This window comes from Plutella xylostella, chromosome 29, assembly GCF_932276165.1.
Source record: "Plutella xylostella chromosome 29, ilPluXylo3.1, whole genome shotgun sequence".
NCBI lineage: Eukaryota > Metazoa > Arthropoda > Insecta > Lepidoptera > Plutellidae > Plutella > Plutella xylostella.
Window position 1 is genome coordinate 8,247,040 of NC_064009.1, and position 21,617 is coordinate 8,268,656.

The 21,617-nt window shown below is 37.4% G+C and overlaps 2 protein-coding genes across 2 annotated transcripts in view; one reads left to right on the forward strand and one right to left on the reverse strand.

Moving 5' to 3' along the window:
- The first annotated feature begins 5,923 nt into the window (after positions 1-5,923).
- LOC105382235 (adenylate cyclase type 2) overlaps positions 5,924-21,617 on the forward strand; it is a 125,150-nt gene continuing 109,456 nt past the window's right edge. Inside the window, exons 1-2 of the mRNA XM_048631878.1 lie at positions 5,924-6,198; positions 14,024-14,169. Of these exons, the coding sequence (XP_048487835.1) occupies positions 6,156-6,198; positions 14,024-14,169 (189 nt within the window). The 5' untranslated portion in view covers positions 5,924-6,155. The remainder of the gene's footprint in view (positions 6,199-14,023; positions 14,170-21,617) is intronic.
- On the reverse strand, positions 18,472-21,027 carry LOC125491030. Its single transcript, XM_048631876.1, has one exon. The coding sequence runs from the start codon at positions 20,894-20,896 to the stop codon at positions 18,749-18,751; it is 2,148 nt and encodes a 715-aa protein (XP_048487833.1). The 5' UTR covers positions 20,897-21,027; the 3' UTR covers positions 18,472-18,748.

A 21,617-nucleotide genomic window follows, 5' to 3' on the forward strand; every position in this document is an offset into this window, starting at 1 on the left:
AATTTATTGTATACATTTTTGCACTACGTTATATATTATTAATATAAATACAAAGGTTTCAAGGTAATTTAATGCTGTATATGCAAGATATAATTATAGAATTACATAATAGTGACTTATTTGCCGTTTTTGTGATGTTCCCGAAAATGATGGGAGTGTTCCCAAAATGACAACGAAGTTCCCTAAATGACGTTGACCTTCCCTAAATGAACGCAAAGCTAGGTTTTTGGTAAATTTGGTGCATGAAAATAATATAATCATCATCTCAGCCATAGGACGTCCACTGCTGAACATAGGCTTCCCCCAATGATTTCCACCTTGTCCGATCGGAGGCGGCCCGCATCCAGTGCTTCCCCGCGGACTTGACTATATCGTCCGTTCATATCGCGGGGGGCCGCCCAACGCTGCGTTTGCCGGTACGTGGTCTCCACTTGAGGATTCTTCTGCTCCACCGACCATCAGTCCTTCGAGCAATGTGTCCGGCCCACTGCCATTTCAGCTTACTGACTCGATAAGCTATGTCGGTTATTTTGGTTCTTCTACGGATCTCTTCATTTCTGATTCGATCACGTAGCATAGCCCTTTCCATAGCTCGCTGGGTGACTCCGACCCTATTCAAGAGGCCTAGAGTTAGAGACCACGTCTCGGCACCGTAGGTCATCACTGGCAACACGCACTGTTCGAAGACTTTCGTCTTGAGGCACTGGGGAATTTCGGACGTGAAGACGCTTCGTAACTTCCCAAACGCTGTCCAGCTAGGGCGTGCAAAACCGGAAGGTTTTCAAAACCGGTTTTGAATTTTCGGTTTTCAGCCTCAAAACCGGTTAACCGGTTTTTCACCGGTTTTGATATTACTTATATATTTTTTGTCATACAGTACTAATTAAACAAGGGACCCATATTCTTAGATAGAGATATCCACAAAACATACGAATAAAACATTTTTTATGATATACTTATCTGTTTTTAATCAACCATATGACAAATTAATAATTTAGTGAACAGGAAAAAAAGTTAAATAAGAATTATCATAGTACTTACTGTTATCACATCTACAAAAAGTGTGTGGCACCTTAATGGTGTTTTTATATCGTTCTGTTATCATCAATAATTGTATATTTTAAACATACAGGCAGATTTTGAAAAAAAAAAAACATTTATCGTCTGATTCTTACGACCACTCTATAGTAGCAGTAAGATGATAAATGTTTTTTTGATGTATTACAGATTTGTTATCAACGCAACGAAAGAAAGCCGAACTCATTGATGGACACGACTGCATTTGATTTGAAGTCCTCAACACTTCATGAAAAAATTCCATAACGTCGAATGCAGTCCCCGCACTTGGCCTAATTATATTTTCAACAACGGTCAATGCAGTCCTGTTTTACCCAGAGTTTGTATGAAGACCACCTTGTTGTGCTTTATTGGCCAAGATTTCAACGTTATAATTATGTGCACCCAGAGTACCTTTTTTTCACACAGCAATAAGTTTTCATACAGCAAAAAGTGTGAACTCACACGTCGTGTTTGCTTTACTGCGCCTAGGCAGAGTGCCGGCATGTGCACCAGAAAATCGTCACTCAATTTCCATACAATATTTTAGTGCTTTTTTATGAGTTTCACCATTAATCTAGTGTCCATCAGTGTGCCAACCGATATACAAATTCTTTTATTTTTAGAGTTTATGGGTTCAGCTTCTAATGTATGTAAAAAAGTATATAAAAATACGATCAAAACCGGTGAAAACCCGGTTTTCGGTTTCCGGTTTTGAACTCTCAAAACCGGTTATGAAAAACCGTGAAATATTGTCCGGTTAACCGGTTTTGCACGCCCTATGTCCAGCCAAGTTGGATTCGCCGAGTGACCTTTTTCTCGAAGTTGGATCTTCCTAGTTGGACTGTTTGTCCAAGGTAGACGTAATTTTCCACCACTTCAAGAATCGAGTTCCCTATAGATATTGAGGTGGGCGCTACTTGAGAATTAGCCATGACTTTCAACTTGTCCATATTCATCTTGAGGCCTACCTTTTGGGAAACCCGATTGAGGTCAGAATTTTGCTGAGGTCTTCCAACGATACTGCCATAACCACGATATCGTCGGCAAACCGAAGGTGAGACATGTATTCACCGTTGATAGCCGAGTTCTTCCCAGTCTAGGATCTTGAAGACATCTTTCATCGCATTAGTGAAGAGCTTTGGAGATACTTATAACATCTCCTTATCTCACACCTCTCTGCAATGGAATTGCTTCCGTAGTCTGGTCCTGTACTCAATCAAACTGACATGGTGGCGCTTCTATACAATCACTTCAACACTTCGATATACCCGTAGTCAATGTGACACCGTTGTAAGGCGTTTAGCCCGCCCACGTCTCGATCGAATCAAAGGCCTTCTGATAGTCCACAAACGCTAAGGTTCTATTCTATTCTCTGTGGGGGTGCAAGTACCTGTACGTGGTTCTCTCAAGTGGAACCTTTGTGCATATCCCCAAGGTCTAAACTGCCTTCCTAAGCTTGGACCATTTCCCACCACGCTGGTCCACTGCGGGTTGGTGGGTTCACATATCTAGATGTGCTAAATCTAGATATGCAGGTTTCCTCACGATGATTTCCTTCACCGTAGGATCGATGGTATACATTGTACTTAAGTTAAAATAACATGTCAGCGCCGAGATTTGAACCCGCATCTCTTGCGTGAGAAGCGGGCGCTTACCCGACTGAGCTACCAACGCTAAGGTTTTTTCGGACGCCTTTTTTGACTTCCTTTTCTCTTCATTTTTATCGTTCTCCATCTTACTCATACTAAATGGATACCTATAATCAAAATTTTGCATGTTTATGGTTTTATAAGCATTAAAGCATCATTTTGCCCAAAAAAAATGGCATTTCAGGGACGTAGGCGTCATTTCGGGAACATCCGTCATATGCCAGAACGTTTCCGAAATGACCGTTCCCGAAATGATTATTCGTTAAATATTTTCATGTCACGCTTGTAGAGATTATGAACAAGTGAGCAACAATATTTATAAGAATTTTGCTAAAAGTACGCAAATTTTCGAAAAACTAATTACTGAAGAGCGTTCCCGTAGTGACAGGGAATTAAAGTACGCTTCACACATATGAAATTAAAAGGTACTTACCAACAAAATCTAATATATTTTTTTCGAAAACACAACACACGCCTTTTGCTTTGAATTGTGAACTTTACACTGCTGCTCGCTAACGCCACCTGGCGTGTGTTGTTTTATTTACATCGACCGATATCCACCACGTTCACGGAATGATTTGATAAACGACGGACAGCATTGGAATAGCCAAAATATGAAGAAGTTTTACTTGTAATAATGTAATTTATACGTATATTCTTTATTTAATTATACTAAAAGCTAATATTAAAATATGACAGTTTTAAGTGGTAATTTTACTTTTTTTTGACTTGTCTGAACTATGAAACATGGTATAAGGACGCATTCCCGGAATGACGATTTAGACCTTTTTTGTTTAAAATCAAATAAAACTTACCATAGCGAAATAAATATGCTGAGTGCGCTGTAATTATATGCATATAACCTTTATTTTGAAATAAGTATTTTAGTAATATCATGTAATAAAATGAGGAAAAACTTTGTCGGAAGCATAATGCTCACCTCTCTGATTTTGACCCATATACGTTAGAGCGAAATTCCTTCTTCCACCAGTCCATCATTCTAATCCCAGTAGGACGGATGAGGTCATAGGTCATGACAGTTCTCATTTCTAAGTACATAGATCTATGTAATCCAAAATATATCCATAATAATACATATAACAAGTCTTACCTACGTACTCTATTTATTTTTTGTTGCAATTTTGTAAGTGTAGCTAACTACTCGTAGTAACTACTTAAATATTTTATATTGCTTGTCAGTGAACATATGTTTTGCCAAAAATAATAATGGACAATCATGTTTGAATTGGGTCGAAGCCAAATCAGATCTACATATATATATATATATATACAAATAATTATGTCGTAACTAAGTAGAAAGTACACCTTAAATGAATATTTTCTTTTTATATTTTTCACCGGAAATTTAAAAAGCTGATTTACTGCTTTTCCATTTAAATAAGCGATTGTGACAGGCCATTTAAAATGTAACGGCGAGGAAAATCAAGTATGTACTTACTTTAACATAAAAAACACCCAAGTACGAGATGGACTCCCAAAGGTTTCTATAATACCATTATGAATTTTAAAAAACCGGCCAAGTGCGAGTCAAACTCGTGCACTAACTCGGTTCCCTATATTAGGAATTAAATTAATAAGTACTCTAATATTTTTGAAAGCACACATAATTATAGTCGAACATGCATTTTATACGATACATAGACACAGCATAATTTATAAATATTATTATGTATGTAGTCATCCGCGCAAATATAGAAAAAGTATTTTTAGTAAACTGCCTAGCATCTGTTAGTTACCGCAAGTAATAAAATTATGATGATGATTATGAAAATATTATGAATTTTCCGGTATTAAAATGCACTGAAATTATTATGACTTCAACTTGAATTATTATTAAAACACGAGGATTCTATTAAAACCGGCCAAGTGCGAGTCGGGCTCGCGCACAAAGGGTTCCGTAGCAGCAAATATAATAAACTTATTATGTCAATTTATACACCTGGTGAATGGAGCCTAAACTCTCCCGATATTTTGCCTTGTACTTTTATGTATGAATATTAATTTTATATATGTATCAGTGTAAGCACAATAACTTAACCAAAATTACAGTTAAATCAACCTATCTCAAAAACTATAAGAGATACTTTGATCAAACCAAAAATCGTTGAAAGAGTTAATTAGCATGCATCACCTCTATTTTTTTTAGAATTTTATACCCCGTAGTTATAAAAATCGAGGGGGGGGACATACTTTTTACGACTTTGAGAGCTGATATCTCAAAAACCGTTCACTTTAAGAAAAATGTTTTTTAAAAAACTTTATATCATTTTAAAAGACCTTTCCATTGATACCCCACACGGGTATGTACATCGAAAAAAAAAATTTCATCCCTCAGTTACATGTATGGGGGGCCCCACCCCCAATTCTTTTTTTTACTATTTAGTGTCATATTTTTGTAGCGGTTCATACAACACATATTCCCGTCAAATTTCATCACTGTAGTACTTATAGTTTCCGAGTAAATCGGCTGTGACAGACGGACAGACGGACAGACGGACAGACGGACATGACGAAACTATAAGGGTTCCGTTTTTGCCATTTTGGCTACGGAACCCTAAAAAACGAAGTGTTCGTTTTCGCTTTGCATAAAAATGATAGCCCATGGTTCGGAGCTTCGCTATAAAAGTACCTAATTACCTATCATGTTGTTGTCTATAAAGTCTTATTTACCTTTCACAACTAACTAAATCGGTCCAGTAGATCCGTAATACATAATAATATTATATCTACAATCTCACCGAATTGCGAACTCACAAAATTTACATCTTTTAAATGTAGTGAAGTAATACATAATTAATTATAAGCAGATTGTGGAGACGTAGAGTTGGTTACAAATTTTAATTTTCTTTCCTAAATACTGTAAATTGAAAATAAATAGGTTATCTCAATCCTTCTTGGCATCAGTAGCCACAGGATACCGACATAAGACTGTGATTACACTATTGAAAATGTAATCAAACAGACCCATATTTAAGGCTCTTTATTCCAGGTTTTTCGTTGCAATTTTTTATCACGGTTGAGTTAAAAAAATCTGCCCTAGGTGACATGAACTCTACGAGGCTACAAAACAGAAGCGCATGTGCCTTTTTACATAATAGTATTAGTATAAAACAGAACTAAGCATTGAGAAAAGGGAAAACGTCCTGAAACAAGCGCAACTTGTGGCTTTCCCGCGCTTTTCCCGCCTATCTTTCAGTCGGCGTTGATCGCTAGTTCGCGGCGGCTGGTTTCCCGCCATTTCCGATCATTACAGAACGAAGTTCGCGCGATACGACAGTAAAAAAGTTCCATTAGGTTTTTCAATCGTAACTGTTTCACTTTTATGAGTGTTTTGTTTAAGTTTTTTAAGAAGAAAAGTTATGTTTGTTTTGTGATTATGTTTTGTTTTGTGAGATTTAAGTTTTAAGTGATTCGAAAAGTTTCGCGATGGCAGATGCTAGTGACAGCGATAAGGAAGAAAATGTCGAAGGTAAATCTATTCATGAAAAGTTTCCTAAAAAAATATTTAGTAAAAAGATCTTTTTATAACAATGCCTACCTACTTATCTTTTAAATTATAGAGTCTTTTTTTAGTGCGTGGGTTTTCTAATGTAGATAATTCCAAGCTTTTTTATGATAATGTTATAGCAACAAAGCTTCTGATATTTCAGGGCTTTTTATTATTATATTTATATCTGTTTTCTTTAGTCTTGAAGGTCAGTGATTCATCGTCGTTGTAAATTGTCCTCACAATTGCCCACCAAGGTGATGTCAATGTATTTAGATCGGGATGTACACAGTATATTTTATTTTTAAAGCCGAAATTATAGCTTATTGTATTTTTACTCAGTTTAAAAATATACCTAGGTACCATGTCATTATTAGTATGATGGGTCTTTAATTCTCTGTGACAATTTGAATCGTTAATAGGTTTCAAAAACGTGGTCGGATGCTACAGATTTAAAAGATTATTGTACATAAATATTCTTTATTCCAAACACGCTCGAAAGTTATGAATGAGCGTCTGACACTGATGATGTGATGATATGCCACCGTACCACCGGTAGTACCTTCTTAAGGTAGATATTTTCTTCACCTCAGTGACTAAGCCTTGGTGAAATGGTGATAGACTCATGATCTTAACAAACGACAAAAAATATTGTAAATTGTTACGTTGATTATAAATAAAATTCTATTTTATTCTGCCTTATCAAGTAGCGAGCTTCAGATTAATACAATTTTATTTTCCCTTAATTTTTAAGTAGGTACCTACTTACTTGGACAGAACCCGACAGAGTCTTCAAAATCTGCTCGTGGTCATTCATTCACATTCACAAACGGATACAATCATTGCAATCGGCACAGTTGCGATCTATTGAAGACAACAATAACCGTACCCTTCTTCAATGTAGACAATACAACGATTAAATAAATCATATGAGGTTAAGGATACGCATGCCTGAACTTTTTGAGAAAAGGATAGAAAAGGAATTTACGTAGACACACCTACCTGTCTATTAATTTAAATGTGCCTTTAGAATCGTTACCGCAGACATCTCTATATTTTATGTTAATAGGTTTCTGAAAATACACGCATAATAAGAAGATGTGTGACAATTTGTTTACGTATAATGCTTTCGGAGTTTATCTGAAGCTCCGGCTATAATCCTCACCAAACCTTATCATCTCTACCGCGAGCAAAAAAACTGGCCTATCGGACATTTCAGAAAAAATTGGGGTTATTTTCAGTTTTCGTGATAGCAAAGGAGCAAATAGAAGCGACGGAGACTTTTCTCCCAAAAATACCATTCAAGCGTATTCTGATATAGAGACAGAAATTTTGCTTTCTAAGTATGTTTATAGTGTCTCACGGTTTAAATATAAAATAATACCGGCAAATAAAGCAATTTTATTTCACATAATACAATCGTTATATACTTGTAGCTATGTTTAGTAACATCACAAACCATTGCTCGGGCTATTCCACTCACCCAAAAGGACGCCGCAACATACAACATAATCAAACTTTAGTTTAATAATAAACAAGCGGCATTATAGAGGATTGAGAATGGCCCCTCAGGTCAATTGCCTTCATGACTTTGGCACTGACAGTGAAACAATTTGGCAAGTGCTCCCGTTATCAAACTATTACGAATGCTACAACAATCAAAATCAATCTTATTATACATCCATCAAGGGTTATTATTGAATACAGAGTAACAAGGAAACCATCGTTGAGCGGCTGAATCAAACAGGTAGGTGGGTGCCGGTATAGGTGCCTACTTTAGAGTTACGTCGCTTTCGACGGATCGGCATCAGTTGGTCTAGTATTGCCAAATCAGCGTTACCATAGTGAATTCGTAGTACTTACCAACATCGAAGATCAAACGTCAGAGTTGGAAGGAGCAATGTATTGTGAATTCTATATCATTTCGGTTACGCTGAGACGACATGACATGACTGCAGCACCAGATTTAGTAGAATATCTCATTCATGATTCCTTTAAATTAACGGTATACTTACTGGATACTGCGGTCCCTCTATTGCCATACGTACTACGTATTTGTATTGCCAGCACCTACGATGGTAGCGGATAACTCTAGGTTTGAATAGGCCTTAAATTTAAATAAAATATACCTACCTACATTAATATTGTTTACTTAGCCTTAATATAAAGTATACAAAATACCCTTTAGGTAATGAATAAATAACACAATCATGCTGTGAAATCAGCAGCCGTAAAACTGCAGTTGCACTTGAGCGATTTCCTACGTGATTTTCCGTAATTTTCCACGATCGTCGCTGTAGACTCCAAATTGCTACTAGGCACTGCCGGCAGTATCTCAAATACTGAAGGGTTACTCTATATCTATACTGATAAAAAACGAACGAACAATAAGAGCTACCGTGCAATCCGCACGTTTAATACAACGAGATAGAGTCGTGGCTCGCGAAGCAGCGCTCTGAAACTTAGTTTTTCGTTATATAGAGTGAACCCCCTAGTGCTGAACACATCGCTGAATGTTACAAAAGTTTTGAAAATCCATTGCCGCTTTCAGTAGGTACCTCTGAAATTGTGCCGTAAGAACCGAAAGCTAGTTTGCTAGTAAGCAACTGACACCAGAATTTTTGTATGAAATTGTCATAACATGCGAGACACATTGTGTGCAAAAGTAAAAAGCAATATCATTTTAACTTTTGTACTCACAGGTAGAAAGTTCCTTTTCCTTTGTAACAAAACAAAACAGGTGTCGTAACATTCTATACATTATTAAATATAAAATCGATAATTTACAGTCGCCTACCCACACCTTTCAATATCGATTTGCCCTTGACTTCGGAAGGAAATTTTACAAAATGTTCCTAAGCCTGTAAGACACTTGTTTATTTCAATGCTCATGTTTTATTAGTTTTATTTATTTAACAAGAATGATTATCAAATTTTGAGGGTATATAAGTATAATCATCATATTTCCATTTCGAGGTATGTACATTCTGCACCTATTTTTCACTCGGTCCATTTGCAATCGGTCGGTGCCTACTTATTATATTATTTGAAACTAAAACCTGCACTTTCTAGAAGAAAAAAACTGACTATTTTCATGATAATACAAAATAAAGATATAATTAATTTACGCTTCAATTAATTAAGGGACCTATCACCTGGGTAGTACCTATTAGTATTAGGTGAAGTAGTTTTAGCATCGCGTGCGGCACTCATATTGTTTGGGAGTGGTGGCCGTAAACCGGTAGTTTGTTTATGACACTCCGTTTTTGGTAAGCCACAGGTTTTCGACTTACTCAGGACATAAAACAATGTTTTGACAAGGTTATAAACACTATAAAGTTGTTCAATTGTAGTTTTACGCTTGATCTTGATCTCTACAGGTTTCATTTGGAATCTGCTGCCGCTGCACGGGTGCATATCGGTGTCGATAAACTGGTTTAGTACGCGTTCCACCGATAAATGCGCCCTATTTATGGCGGTTCGCGATATATTGACGTTTATCTATGTCGTTAACGAACCTGTATAGCAGCCGCTGGGGGATGTCATTATCGTTATGTGTTCACGTAGGTACATAACAGCGCCGAAAACTGTGGACGATATGGTTCTGAGTTTTCATATATACGTTTCCTTCGTCTAAAAGTTTAAATAGCTGTGAATACATTTCTACATATAAATGGGTTACGTTTCCTAACAATGAAATGCATACTTACTAAACATGGCCACTTTGATTGTAATCTGCACGTTTTCAGCAACAAACAAGTTTCATAATGTCACAATAAGACCGCCGAGTTCGCAGAATTTTCTAGTTTAAAAGTAGGTAAGTACAGCGTATGTTCTTAAATATGAGATGCTACTTAGATAAAAATATTAGATATGCTGTCAGGAAATTCGCACTAATCCCAGTACAATAATCTAGAAATAGAAAGGTTCAGAAATAAAATAAAGAATGTGAGTGAAGCGTCCGTAGTCGAGCTAGCTGCAGTGATCTTAACTGATGAGGTTAAGCAACACATTGAATTGAAAACATCTGAAAGTCGGGTTTCCCACTTACCCGACAACTCTCTCAGCACAAGCTTGCTTGTGTTGGGGTCCACCAACTGCACTAGGTCCGCGTGGTGGTCTATTCCTAAAACACTTAATTGGAAAGAGACCCGTGCGGCCCGTGCCCCAGAAGTGTGATGATGATGAATGTGAGGACAGGTTGGTACCTACATAATACACGCTCGCACTAGGAGATGCACACGGGATTATATTTTTATTTAAATATGCGTTATATGCCTGCCCTAATGGCTTAATACGCAAAGACCATTCATTGATGTTCATTCTCACGTTTATAGTGTCAGGGGACAGGTTCAATTGCCCATGTGGTTCCGTCATACATTGTTTGCTTACCGCATTGTTATTATACTCATAATATGATGCAGTTTAGGTACAATACTTACAGCAAGGACAGGGGATCACTCCGTAAAACAAAAAATCTAAGTTTCGGCTCGCTGCTGCGCGAGCCACGACTCTATGGTATTAAACGTGCGTTCGTTTGTTTTTCGTCAGTTTTCCCTCCAGCTTCGGTGGATTCACTCGATCTGAAAAAAAACTTTGCTTTGGACATCTCCGTATTGGTAGAGTGTGGGCCAGTTTACGTACGTTTATGACGTACACTCACAAGCAATGAACAAGTTCCACTTGCCATTGCCGTTCCATAATGTCACTGGAACTTTTTCATTGCTCGCGACGTAACCATTCAAGTCCGTGTTGTTCAATGCTCGAGTGTAGGTATTTGGTTCGTTTGAAGGATCATTCATGGGGAACTGTATACGTTTTTATAATAAATTATCAAATGAAGCAATAAACCTTACTGAGCAAAAATTTAAGAATTATGTTAAAGCTACATTATGTAGTAAAGCTTACTATAGTATAAATGATTATTTAAACGATAAAAACGCGTGGTCTTGTCCACCTCAGCTAAGGCTATTGAAAAAATGAAATGGATATAGGTACTTAAGTAAAATTGTAGGTACTAGATATAAGTAAAAATTGTAATAGATTATAAGGAAAAAGTTGAAAAGATGCTCGAGGAGTTTCTTTCGCCATTTCTTTCCTTCTCAATGACGGGGCCTTTGTGAAATGGTGGTAGATGACTATCGACAAATAATTGTAAAATTTTACGTCGATTAAACCATTTGAATTTGAATTTGAATTTGGATGAGCTTGAACTCGGCTAATCAACGTACGGAGCGGCTTACCTTTAGCGGCATGTACCAAATCACTGATCTACTATAGACCTAGACTCTAGGTCGATTAGGTTACGTAGTTGAAGGTACATTTTAATTACGTTAGAAACGCTGCTGCTGGCTTAAAGATACGTACATACTTAGCCCGTATGAAATTCATATTTTTTGATTCAATGTACTTACGAAACATTTCCCGTACTGGCTATAATCATGTACCTATAGCTGTCCCTGTTAATAGTAAGTAAATTTTTTAATGAAATTTTGCTAAGTAGACACTTAAATAAAAAATATTAAAAGTGTGGTCTACATTTACAATCCTCCTTTTCAGCAAGATTAATCAACTTATTTCATAACGTCGCATCTAGCCGCATCGCACTATCTAATCAATGTGCCAATCAAATCTATCTAATCAGGAGATATCTATTTTAGAATGTACTACTGAATAAAATGACTTGTAATTCGCAATATCGCTACAAATACCTTTTTCATGGCATATAAACAATACAAAACACACAGCCCAAAAAATTACCACTGTAGGGTATGTGAATATAAAAATGGATGTGTAGATTTTCCTCCAGGAGTGCAAAAAAAATAAATTATTAATAATATATAGGTATATATATAAAAGATAAAATATATATATTATAAGCTTCCACATTGAGTAGTGAGTAGTTAAAAGATGAAGATAAAAAACAACCAAACTCTCACAATATATTGATCTCTCAAAAAGGCACGGACATAAAGTCTGTGGAGTGATAATAAAATCTTAAAAAAAATATATATATATAAAAATGGATTAATTTCAAATATATATGTCAATGATTTCAAATCGATATCTCTACGAGTTTCTGAGACGGACGGACGGATAAAGAAGCGAACCTATAAGGGTTATTTTTTACATTTTGAGATACGGACCCCTAAAAACAGAATTTAAATGGCGAATAATGTGAACTGTTTTTTGACGTATTGTTTTAGATCTCATGATAATTATCTCCCCGTAAATGTTTAGAAAAGCGCTGAAACCATAAATGCTAGTTACTTAAAAATTCCTCAAAACTGCTAACCTTTTAGAACCTTCGCACGACATGTCTGCTGCCATACAAACACAAAAAGCCTTTGTTCAAAGATCAAAAAGGAGTTTACCTCAAACGACCCCGATGACAGGTCCATACCACGGGGGATGTCTAGGCATCGCGTCACGACAACGACATATAAACCCGCTTCAACATGCTATGTAAAGCGATTTTCCTAGAAACGGTAGTTTTTGGTGTTTGTAACGAGTTTCTTGGGTACGATACGAGTAGGTAACTGCGCTATCCAGAAGGCCTAGCACGGGGCGCAAGATTTAAAAGTTTTGCGTCGCGCTCACTCACTTTTTTTCACGTCTTGGCGTGCGCGTCTTGCACCCCGTGCTAGGCCTTCAAACGTCAGTTCGTTAGTCTTAGACATAATACCATCTCATGACAAGCCTGAGGCTATTTGAATCTTCAGCAATGGTAATTGGAGACGAAGATTGGAATCTTCCGGTAAAAGTTAAATTGTTATTTGACTTTCACTGAAACAAAGTTGGGGAATTAATAAATAAAATGGAAATGAGGACAATTGTTGAGATGGGGTTGAAACAATGAATTTGATACGGTTTGAGAGAAAAATCAGAAAAGTAGACATTTCTAATTCATTCCATTATTAACTGCCATGGAGCCAACTGAAAAATTATTAACTTAGTATTTCATATAAATACCTACTATGAAAAACAAAATTATGTGTGCTGGAAAAAAATGTTGCAACAGTTTTAAATAGGTAATGGTTGGAAACTCTTAGTGCGAGAATCCGACTTGCACTAGGCCGATTTTTTTAATATTTATGTTTTTTTTAAAGTTGTAGTAGATAATTTTTAAAATAAAATTTATTTGGGAAGTGCAATTAAGTAGGTAATCTCTTGTGAAGCTTACATGGCTTCTAACTTTTTGCAACATTATGTAGGACACCTAATTAATAAGGTAATACACTTAATAGATTACAGACCTCCATTTTCATTTATTATTCACATCCCAATGTTCAATTAATTGCAGGATAACTAACTTAAGAGCACGTTAACCGAAGTATCTATCCATTTTATTATTCATTTATTTACAGCTTAACGATGAGAATTTGACTGAGGATAGATAGAAAGTACATACCTAATGGAATTACACCAGGTTACCCACTGAATTATGTATGCTCATTGACTCCAAATTGATTCAATTAGTCCTATCATAAAGAAGTAAATTTGTGTACAAGTAGGTATGCTTACTCTTAAATTAAAATCGATTCAAAAGATATTTCGCTTGTAATTTTTTTGATTACATTAAATACTTTTACTTTTATCAATGAAATCCTACAGGTATCCATTTTGTCCTTTAAAACCCGTAGAAACAAAAATATGCCTCAGACGTAAAATACGCCCGTATTTAGTCTTACGGAATTCTATTGTGGGGACGAGCGGCAGAGATTATTTTTTTTTTGTTTTGCAGTAAACGAGAAATTCATGCCAATAAATCTTTAATTTGAATGTTTTTTTTCTTATTTGTCCACAGAAGAGGAGGGCACAGAGCTGGAGCTGGAGGCTCTATACAGAAGATACTGCGTCAGGTTAAAACACGCCCTATTCGTATCAGCACTATGTGTCACATTGGCGTGCAGCGTCTCCCTCCTGTGTGCAGTCTGCGTGCTGAATCCACCTGTAAGTTTTTTTTTCGTTTATAGTATGTGACTATACAGGGTGTCCATCAATGTATTGATCAAATGAAAAGGCTGACTCAGGGGCACTTTCTGAACCAGTTTTGAAAATGTGGTCCTCGTTTCAAGTATAATTGAATGATCTAACCGTAGCTTTAGTTTTCACTAAAACTATTAGAATGCAAACTTAGTTTACTGTTATTTGAGACTACTTACTAGGACAGAATTAATAGTTAAATAGAATTATTTCGTTAAAAGTCATCATCGTTGTAATAATTTTCCGACAGCACGCGAGGGAAAATAGCTCATATGTAGTATGAATTAATAGCTTTAATTGTTTAAAGGGTCGGCAATGCCCATCGTTCACGAAAGCTGGCAGTCTAATTGGCATTCCCAGGCGAGCTATGTGTCTGGAATTTTATCTGTTTCGTTATTCTAGGATCATAAAGCTATACTATTACCATCCCGATTTGCAGACTAACTGAATACATAATAATTTATATGATAAATAGGTAAGTACAGTCCGAGGAAAAAAACCTGACCCTTCTCAGACTGACAACGGTCAGGTTTCTTTGCCTCTAACTGTACTATCTTAAAGTACATACTTAGTCACGGTTTACCGCCTCTAAAGTCTCGACGCCCGCCCGCCCGAGTCTACTGGGCGGGCCTTATGGAAAATCCACCACTGCATATACCTACCTACAGGCAGTTGCAAATGTGTTATAGTAAGCCAAAAGTGTTCACGTAACTCTGAACGTGGTAGAAAAAACTTATTTAGAGTGACCCCTTGATTCACCTTTTTTAACAACCTGCGGCCGCTACACGGGTTGGTTATCGATGTCGATAAAGTTGTTTAGTGCGCGTTCCACCAATCACAGTGCCGTATTTTTGGCGAATCTGTACATAGTGATGTTTATGTACGTTGATAACGAACTCGTGTAGCGGCAGCTATACACACACACTGATTAAATAATTTATGTTCGCTAGTTCAATTGACAGGAATAATCCGTCAACACAACCGCGGGAATCTGCATTGATCCAGTTTATTCTGGAATTTTCCGAAACAACGGCTTTCCATACCATTTGAGTTTTGAATGCCATTCCACTATAGTTCATGGTAGGAACTTTTGAAATTAAATGTTAGAATTTACTATATTTATTAGAATTTGTACGTTATGCATAGTAGCTATATTAAGCAATCGCTTTTACAGATTCTTTACTATAGTAAAGCGATTCATCATTAATCTATTAGTTCAATGGTAGGTAGGTTTTTACCTACTTAAATATGGGTACGGGGACTCCAACTCAACAACATGTAGGCACACACTTATTAGGCATTAGGTAAAAAATAATTCACAAGCTTCATTTCAAAAGTACCCTTCACGTGTTTGAAATATTGAAGAAGCTATTCGCGCTTCGCGTTTCGTTGGAATCTCTTGTGTTCCAGTATACAGGGTGTGAAAATGTTTTTTTTTTTTTCGAATTTTCATATTCTGATTTCAGTTTCGGGCTTAGATATAACATGCTGCACATGTAGGTTTCGGCTTAGTATTCCCTTTTTGCAACACCCTGTATAGCCTACAGGATTTCCCTTTACAGCATAACTTTGCAGGCTATCCTCTAAGTAAATTCTAAGATGTTATGTCATGTCAGGATACTCAGGATATAGAGACTCAGATTCACATACTTAAACACTCGGGTGTCGTCCCTCAAAATTGTGCAACTGAAGAAAAACTGAATGATCCTCCCTTACCTTTGTCTTAAGCAACTTTTGTACTTGGGAAAAGTATAAAGTTCGCGAATAAATTATGGGTAGCAATAAAACGAGTGACTGTAAATTACAGTTCTAAGTGTCAAAATTAATTAATTTGGGTTATAGAATTACTAAGTGAGCGACTGACTGCGAGTGACGAGAAATCAACAGAACAGCAACTTACAAACATTAATTTGAGTTACTTAAAATACAAAATGAGCAGCTTCATAATATTTGAGCGACCTAATATTTGTTTGAGTGTCAACGTTACGTCCTGCATTTATTTCAATATTTGGCAAATGTATTTTTTATACTGAGCGGCATTTTATCTTAAATGAAGTGTTTCGAATACAAAAACCACTTTGAAAAATACACTAATGAGCAGAGTATAATGAGCTCACATTTAAAAAATAAAAATAATATGAAATAACTATTTAAAGAAACACTATTCTATTAGTTGAGAAATTTTATTATTGAAATATAAGGGTAATTAAATAAAACAATGTACTCCGTAAAAATAAAGTAATATGCATGCATTTATTTCAATCAAATGAACAAAAAATAAAATAAAACGCTTCAGTCAACTAAAAAAAAACTTCTTATTAATACTAAGAAACATTGATAGGTATGAGGAGCCCTACTACAACTCACCTGACTGCAACGATTCGTCGCCCCGCCCCCATTCGAATTCACACGCATTTAAAAATCTGTAGTTTTCATTAAAAAAGCGTATCAAAATAAAAAATATAAGCCCTCAAATAGAATATCAGTAACCAATAATCATTAATAAAGCAGCATACAAAACTTTGCTCAAAGTGAACTTTTTTAGTAGTTCGCTAAGTATAACCTCACTTAGAAAAATCGAATCTATCTTAATATTAAAGTTGCCCTCTCTGTATTTCCAGTCGCTCACTTAGTAATGAAGTCGCTCGGATAAAATTTTAATATCTGAAATGGATTTATCACAATCCACTTTTTGTAAGCTCGTTCTGGATTTTATTATAAATCAATATTCGTCGTCAGTTTAGTTAATTTTTCGCTTACTCTAATTCATACCGCTCAAGTTATTAAAACAGTATGTCATCATCAGTCGCAAAGTTTTTTTTTGTTCGCTCGTTTTATAATTCCCCATAAATTATTATGTCTATTCTTCTTCTTCTTATCGTGTCGACGACAAACCAACAAAGTGCTAAATTAATAATACATGCCCAGAACTGGGCCGCTGATACTGCACCGCTGGTAGCGGTCATGAGCTCTTCCCGCGTACAGGGGTTCTTCTATTACAAATGATCTAAAACACTAAGTTGGTTAGAATTACCTCTATCACCCAATAAAGATTGGCGGTCTATCTATCGAACTCCTTATCATTATACGATACGGGATTTTGGGTTTATTAAGGGCTCATCATGGAAGGTAGAGAAATACTTGAGCGCGAAGACTATATATTTATATACAACGGAGAAAAAAGCGGACGAAATGGTGTGGGTTTCCTTTTAAGAAAAGAGCTGAAATCTTACCTGACTGATATAAAAACGATATCAGATAGAGTCATACGCTTAGATATGTGCCTCAATAATCAAACCGTACACCTAATACAATGTTATGCGCCTACGGAAAGCTCAACTATTGAAGAATTAGACATGTTTTACAAAAACTTACGAGACGCGCTTATAAATACGAGTAAAAACACAATAGTCATGGGTGACTTTAATTCGAAAATTGGTTTCCCAACAGCTGAAGATAGAACCGTCATGGGTCCATGGGGTTATGGTGAGAGAAACGAAAGAGGAAAAATACTTATCCAATTTTGTTTTGAGAACCAACTCTACATTACCAACACACATTTCAAGAAAAATTATAAACAGAAGTGGACCTGGATCTCACCTGATGGAAAAACCCGAAATGAAATAGATTTTATTTTAATTAAGAACATACAAAATGTCTCAAATGTAGAGGTGCTAAATTCAAACTTTCCATCGGATCACAGACTAATAAGAGCAAGTATTACTAATTTCAGTGGTAAAGCTATCTCACGAAAACATTACAGATGTAAGATGTCTGGATTAAATCCCTTAGAACAAGAGTCACTTAAAAATATATTATCAGAGGAACTAGATCTCTTAGAAACTCGCGACATGCAACTAACGTATACAACACTAATCCATAAAATTAAAGAAGCCGTAAATAGGCTGCCTAAAGAAAGAAGCAATGATAAACCAGCTTTGTCACTATATGTAGAGAAACTAATCATTGAAAGAAATAGACTCAAAAATAAAGAAAAAAGAACGCGTTCAGAGAAAAATAAGCTATCTGCACTCTACAAATTAATTAAAAAACAAATAAAAAGGGATTTAAAAGAACACCGATACAGAATAATTGAAGAAGAACTGGAAAAAAGATCATCCGTTAAAAGGGCACATAAAAGGCTAAACAAAACTAAGCCATGGATCATGGCACTTAAAAATACAAATAATAATTCAATATCAAACAGACAGCACCTGATCACAATGGCTACAGAGTTCTATAAAAATCTATATAATAATGATACAGATGTTCGCGATGAGAACAAAGGATGCAAATGAAAGATGCGAATTTCTTTAAATCGTACTTATTTGCCAAATATAGATTACAACAATTAGTTAATTGTACACAGGCGCGTGGCTCGGTAGCCCAAAGGTGAATGTTCGAGAGAAGTGGTGGGGGCATCGGCCCGCTATCATAGATCATGGTAACTTTATACATTGCAAATTTGAATCTTATATACTAACTAAAACAGACTATCTTTGCGGGCGCAGACATCCTCCGGGCCATTGAAAGGTATTGCAACCTTTCAAGTTTTGTTGTCCTCCGCCACCGGCATAGGCAGTAGGCAGATGCGATTGAGAGCGCGGCGCACCACGCCACGCGAGGTAGACACGTCAGCGACGCGCGGGACTCCGTCGGTTCCCGGGAACAACTTCACCACTCTGCCGAGGCGCCAGCAGAGAGGGGGGGCGCTGTCGTCTTTCAGCAGCACCATGTCGTCAGTCTTAAGGTCCGTGCACCTGACCCGCCACTTGGTACGTTGCTGCAGTTCTCCGACGTATTCGTTGGACCAGCGACGCCAGAAGTGCTGCCGAACTTGTTCGAGGCGCTGGTAGCGATCCAAGCGATTGGTGTTGCAGTCCGTCAGCGTTGGTGCGGGCAGTGCAGTGAGTGGCCTGCCAATCAAAAAGTGTCCCGGTGTGAGGGGCTGTAGGTCGTCAGGGGAAGGACTGAGAGGGCAGAGGGGACGGCTGTTAAGGATGGCCTCGATTTGTGCGAACAGTGAGCTCAACTCTTCAAAGGTCAAATGTGCGTTCCCTAATATCCTACGCAAATGAAATTTGGCTGACTTGACCCCAGCCTCATGGTATCCTCCAAAATTAGGGGCGTATGCTGGTGTAAATTTAAATTCTAGGCCTTGCTGAGCTGAGAAATCTAGAACGGCATTAGTGTTCTCTTTCGAGTTCAAAAAATCTTTAATTTCGCGGGCCGCGGCTACAAAATTTCCACCATTATCACAGCTAATTAATTTAGGCAGACCTCTACGTGCAATGAAGCGCTTAAGCGCTAAAATAAAAGCATCCTTGGAGAGTTCACTAACCGCCTCCAAGTGTATGCATTTATAATTGAAACAAATGAAGATGCAAAGATAGCACTTCGTAATTTTACATCCCCTTCCTTTTCGGTCGGTGATAAGGAAAGGACCGGCAAAGTCAGTACCGACAGTAGCAAATGGAAAATCTGGCATAACACGCTCTACTGGTAGGTTTCCCATTATGTTTGTCATAGGCTTGCCTCTAAATCTACTACATACAAAACATTTACGCGCAGTGCTGCGGGCCAGATTTCGCCCACCTATAGGCCAAAATCGATCTCTTATAGATGTCAGAAGAAGCTGTGGCCCGGCATGCATGAGACGGAAATGTTCTTGCTGAAAGAGGAGCTGAGTTAAGCGACAACTACCATGCAAAAGTATTGGGTGTCGTTTATCATAATCATAATTGGAGTCACCAATGCGTCCACCTACCCGTAGTATACCTTTAGAATCAATGAAAGGATTGAGTGAGGCAATATTTGAGTTTGACTTAAGTGGCTTGTTTTGCAACAACATGCTCATTTCCTTTTTAAACCAAGAATTTTGTGACTGTTTCACTAAAACAATAAGTGCATTATCAAGTTCAGATGCATTTAGAGGTTCTGATAGTGGAATTTTATTATTTTTGTTTACTGACTTCGCATTGTGAAACCATCTTAGAACACGAGCGTATGCACGCTGTGCTATTTTTAACCTTGAGATCCGTGAAAGATTGAGAGGAGCTTCCCCCACCAAAGCGGAATGAGCTTTGACCTCCGGCAAGTCTGCAACATCATGCGAATCCTCCACCGAGGATGGCCAAGAAGATTCTTCTAACTGTAAGAAAGGAGCGCCCTCCCACCAAATAGTTAGATCAGGTACGAGCTGTGGATCAACACCTCGCGATACGAGGTCAGCGGGATTTTGCGATGTTGGAACATAGAGCCAGGGGGCCTTTTCAGTAAGGTCAGTGATGGCTGCCACTCTATTGGCAACAAATGTCTTTAATTTTTTGGTATTCCGAAGCCAACACAACACTACTTTAGAATCCGACCAAAATATATGACGGTTGATTACAAATTTTAAAGCTTGGGTGACTTCTGAGGCTAATTGTGCGCCGAGCAGAGCAGCGCACAACTCTAAGCGTGGTATGGTAGTAGCCTTAACAGGTGCTACGCGGGATTTGGCACAAAGAAGACTCACCTTTACCTGTCCAAGAGCATTAGAAGATTTCAAATAAATACAGCTTCCAAACGCCCTTTCAGAAGAGTCACAAAAACAATGCATTTCGATATAAGTGGGATCATCTACTAAAACGCACCTATTTAATCGCAACGCTGCAATGCTGTCCAGACCTTCCACAAATTTTAGCCACTCCATTCTAATTACTTCCGGAATGGGGTCGTCCCAACCCAGCTTGTTAGCCCACAAGTCTTGAATGAAAATTTTCGGCCGAATAGTACAAAGAGACAGCAAACCCAACGGATCGAAAATCTGAAAAGTCGAGGATAAAATAGCTCTCTTTGTGAAGGAAGTGCCTGAAAATGGACTTATGGGAAAATGGAGACTGTCCGAGGTAGGGGTCCAACCAATGCCTAATATACTGGTGGCGTTGCTGAAAACAAGTGCATCGCCATTATTATCATCACCCTGAGAAGGTAAAGACGGCATATTGGATCTAAATTTTCTTAAGTGAAAGCCGCCTTTAGATAGGGCCTTGGTTATGGATTGCTGAACGTGGAGCAACTCAGCTTCGGACTGCGCTCCCGTGAGCAAATCGTCCACGTAAAAATCCTTTTGTATAGTTTCTTTGGTGAGAACGTCCTCACATTCATCACCTAACTGCCACAGACAACGCGTGCTAAGAAAGCTAGCGCTTGAAAATCCATATGTGACAGTGTTCAAACGTAGAGTACGAAGAGGCAAGGACTCGTTCTCTCGCCACAGTATTAACTGAAGATTACGATCGTGTTCATCGACCATAATCTGTCGGTACATCTTTTCGATGTCGCCTGAAAGAACATATTTATGAGTACGAAAACGTATCAAAATATTAAATAGTGAGTCTTGAATAGTAGGCCCCGTCATTTGTATGTGGTTC

Bases quoted from the DNA above. Each gene is read 5' to 3' on its own strand.
- LOC125491030 (XM_048631876.1), bottom strand. From the start codon at position 20,896: ATGGAGTGGCTAAAATTTGTGGAAGGTCTGGACAGCATTGCAGCGTTG.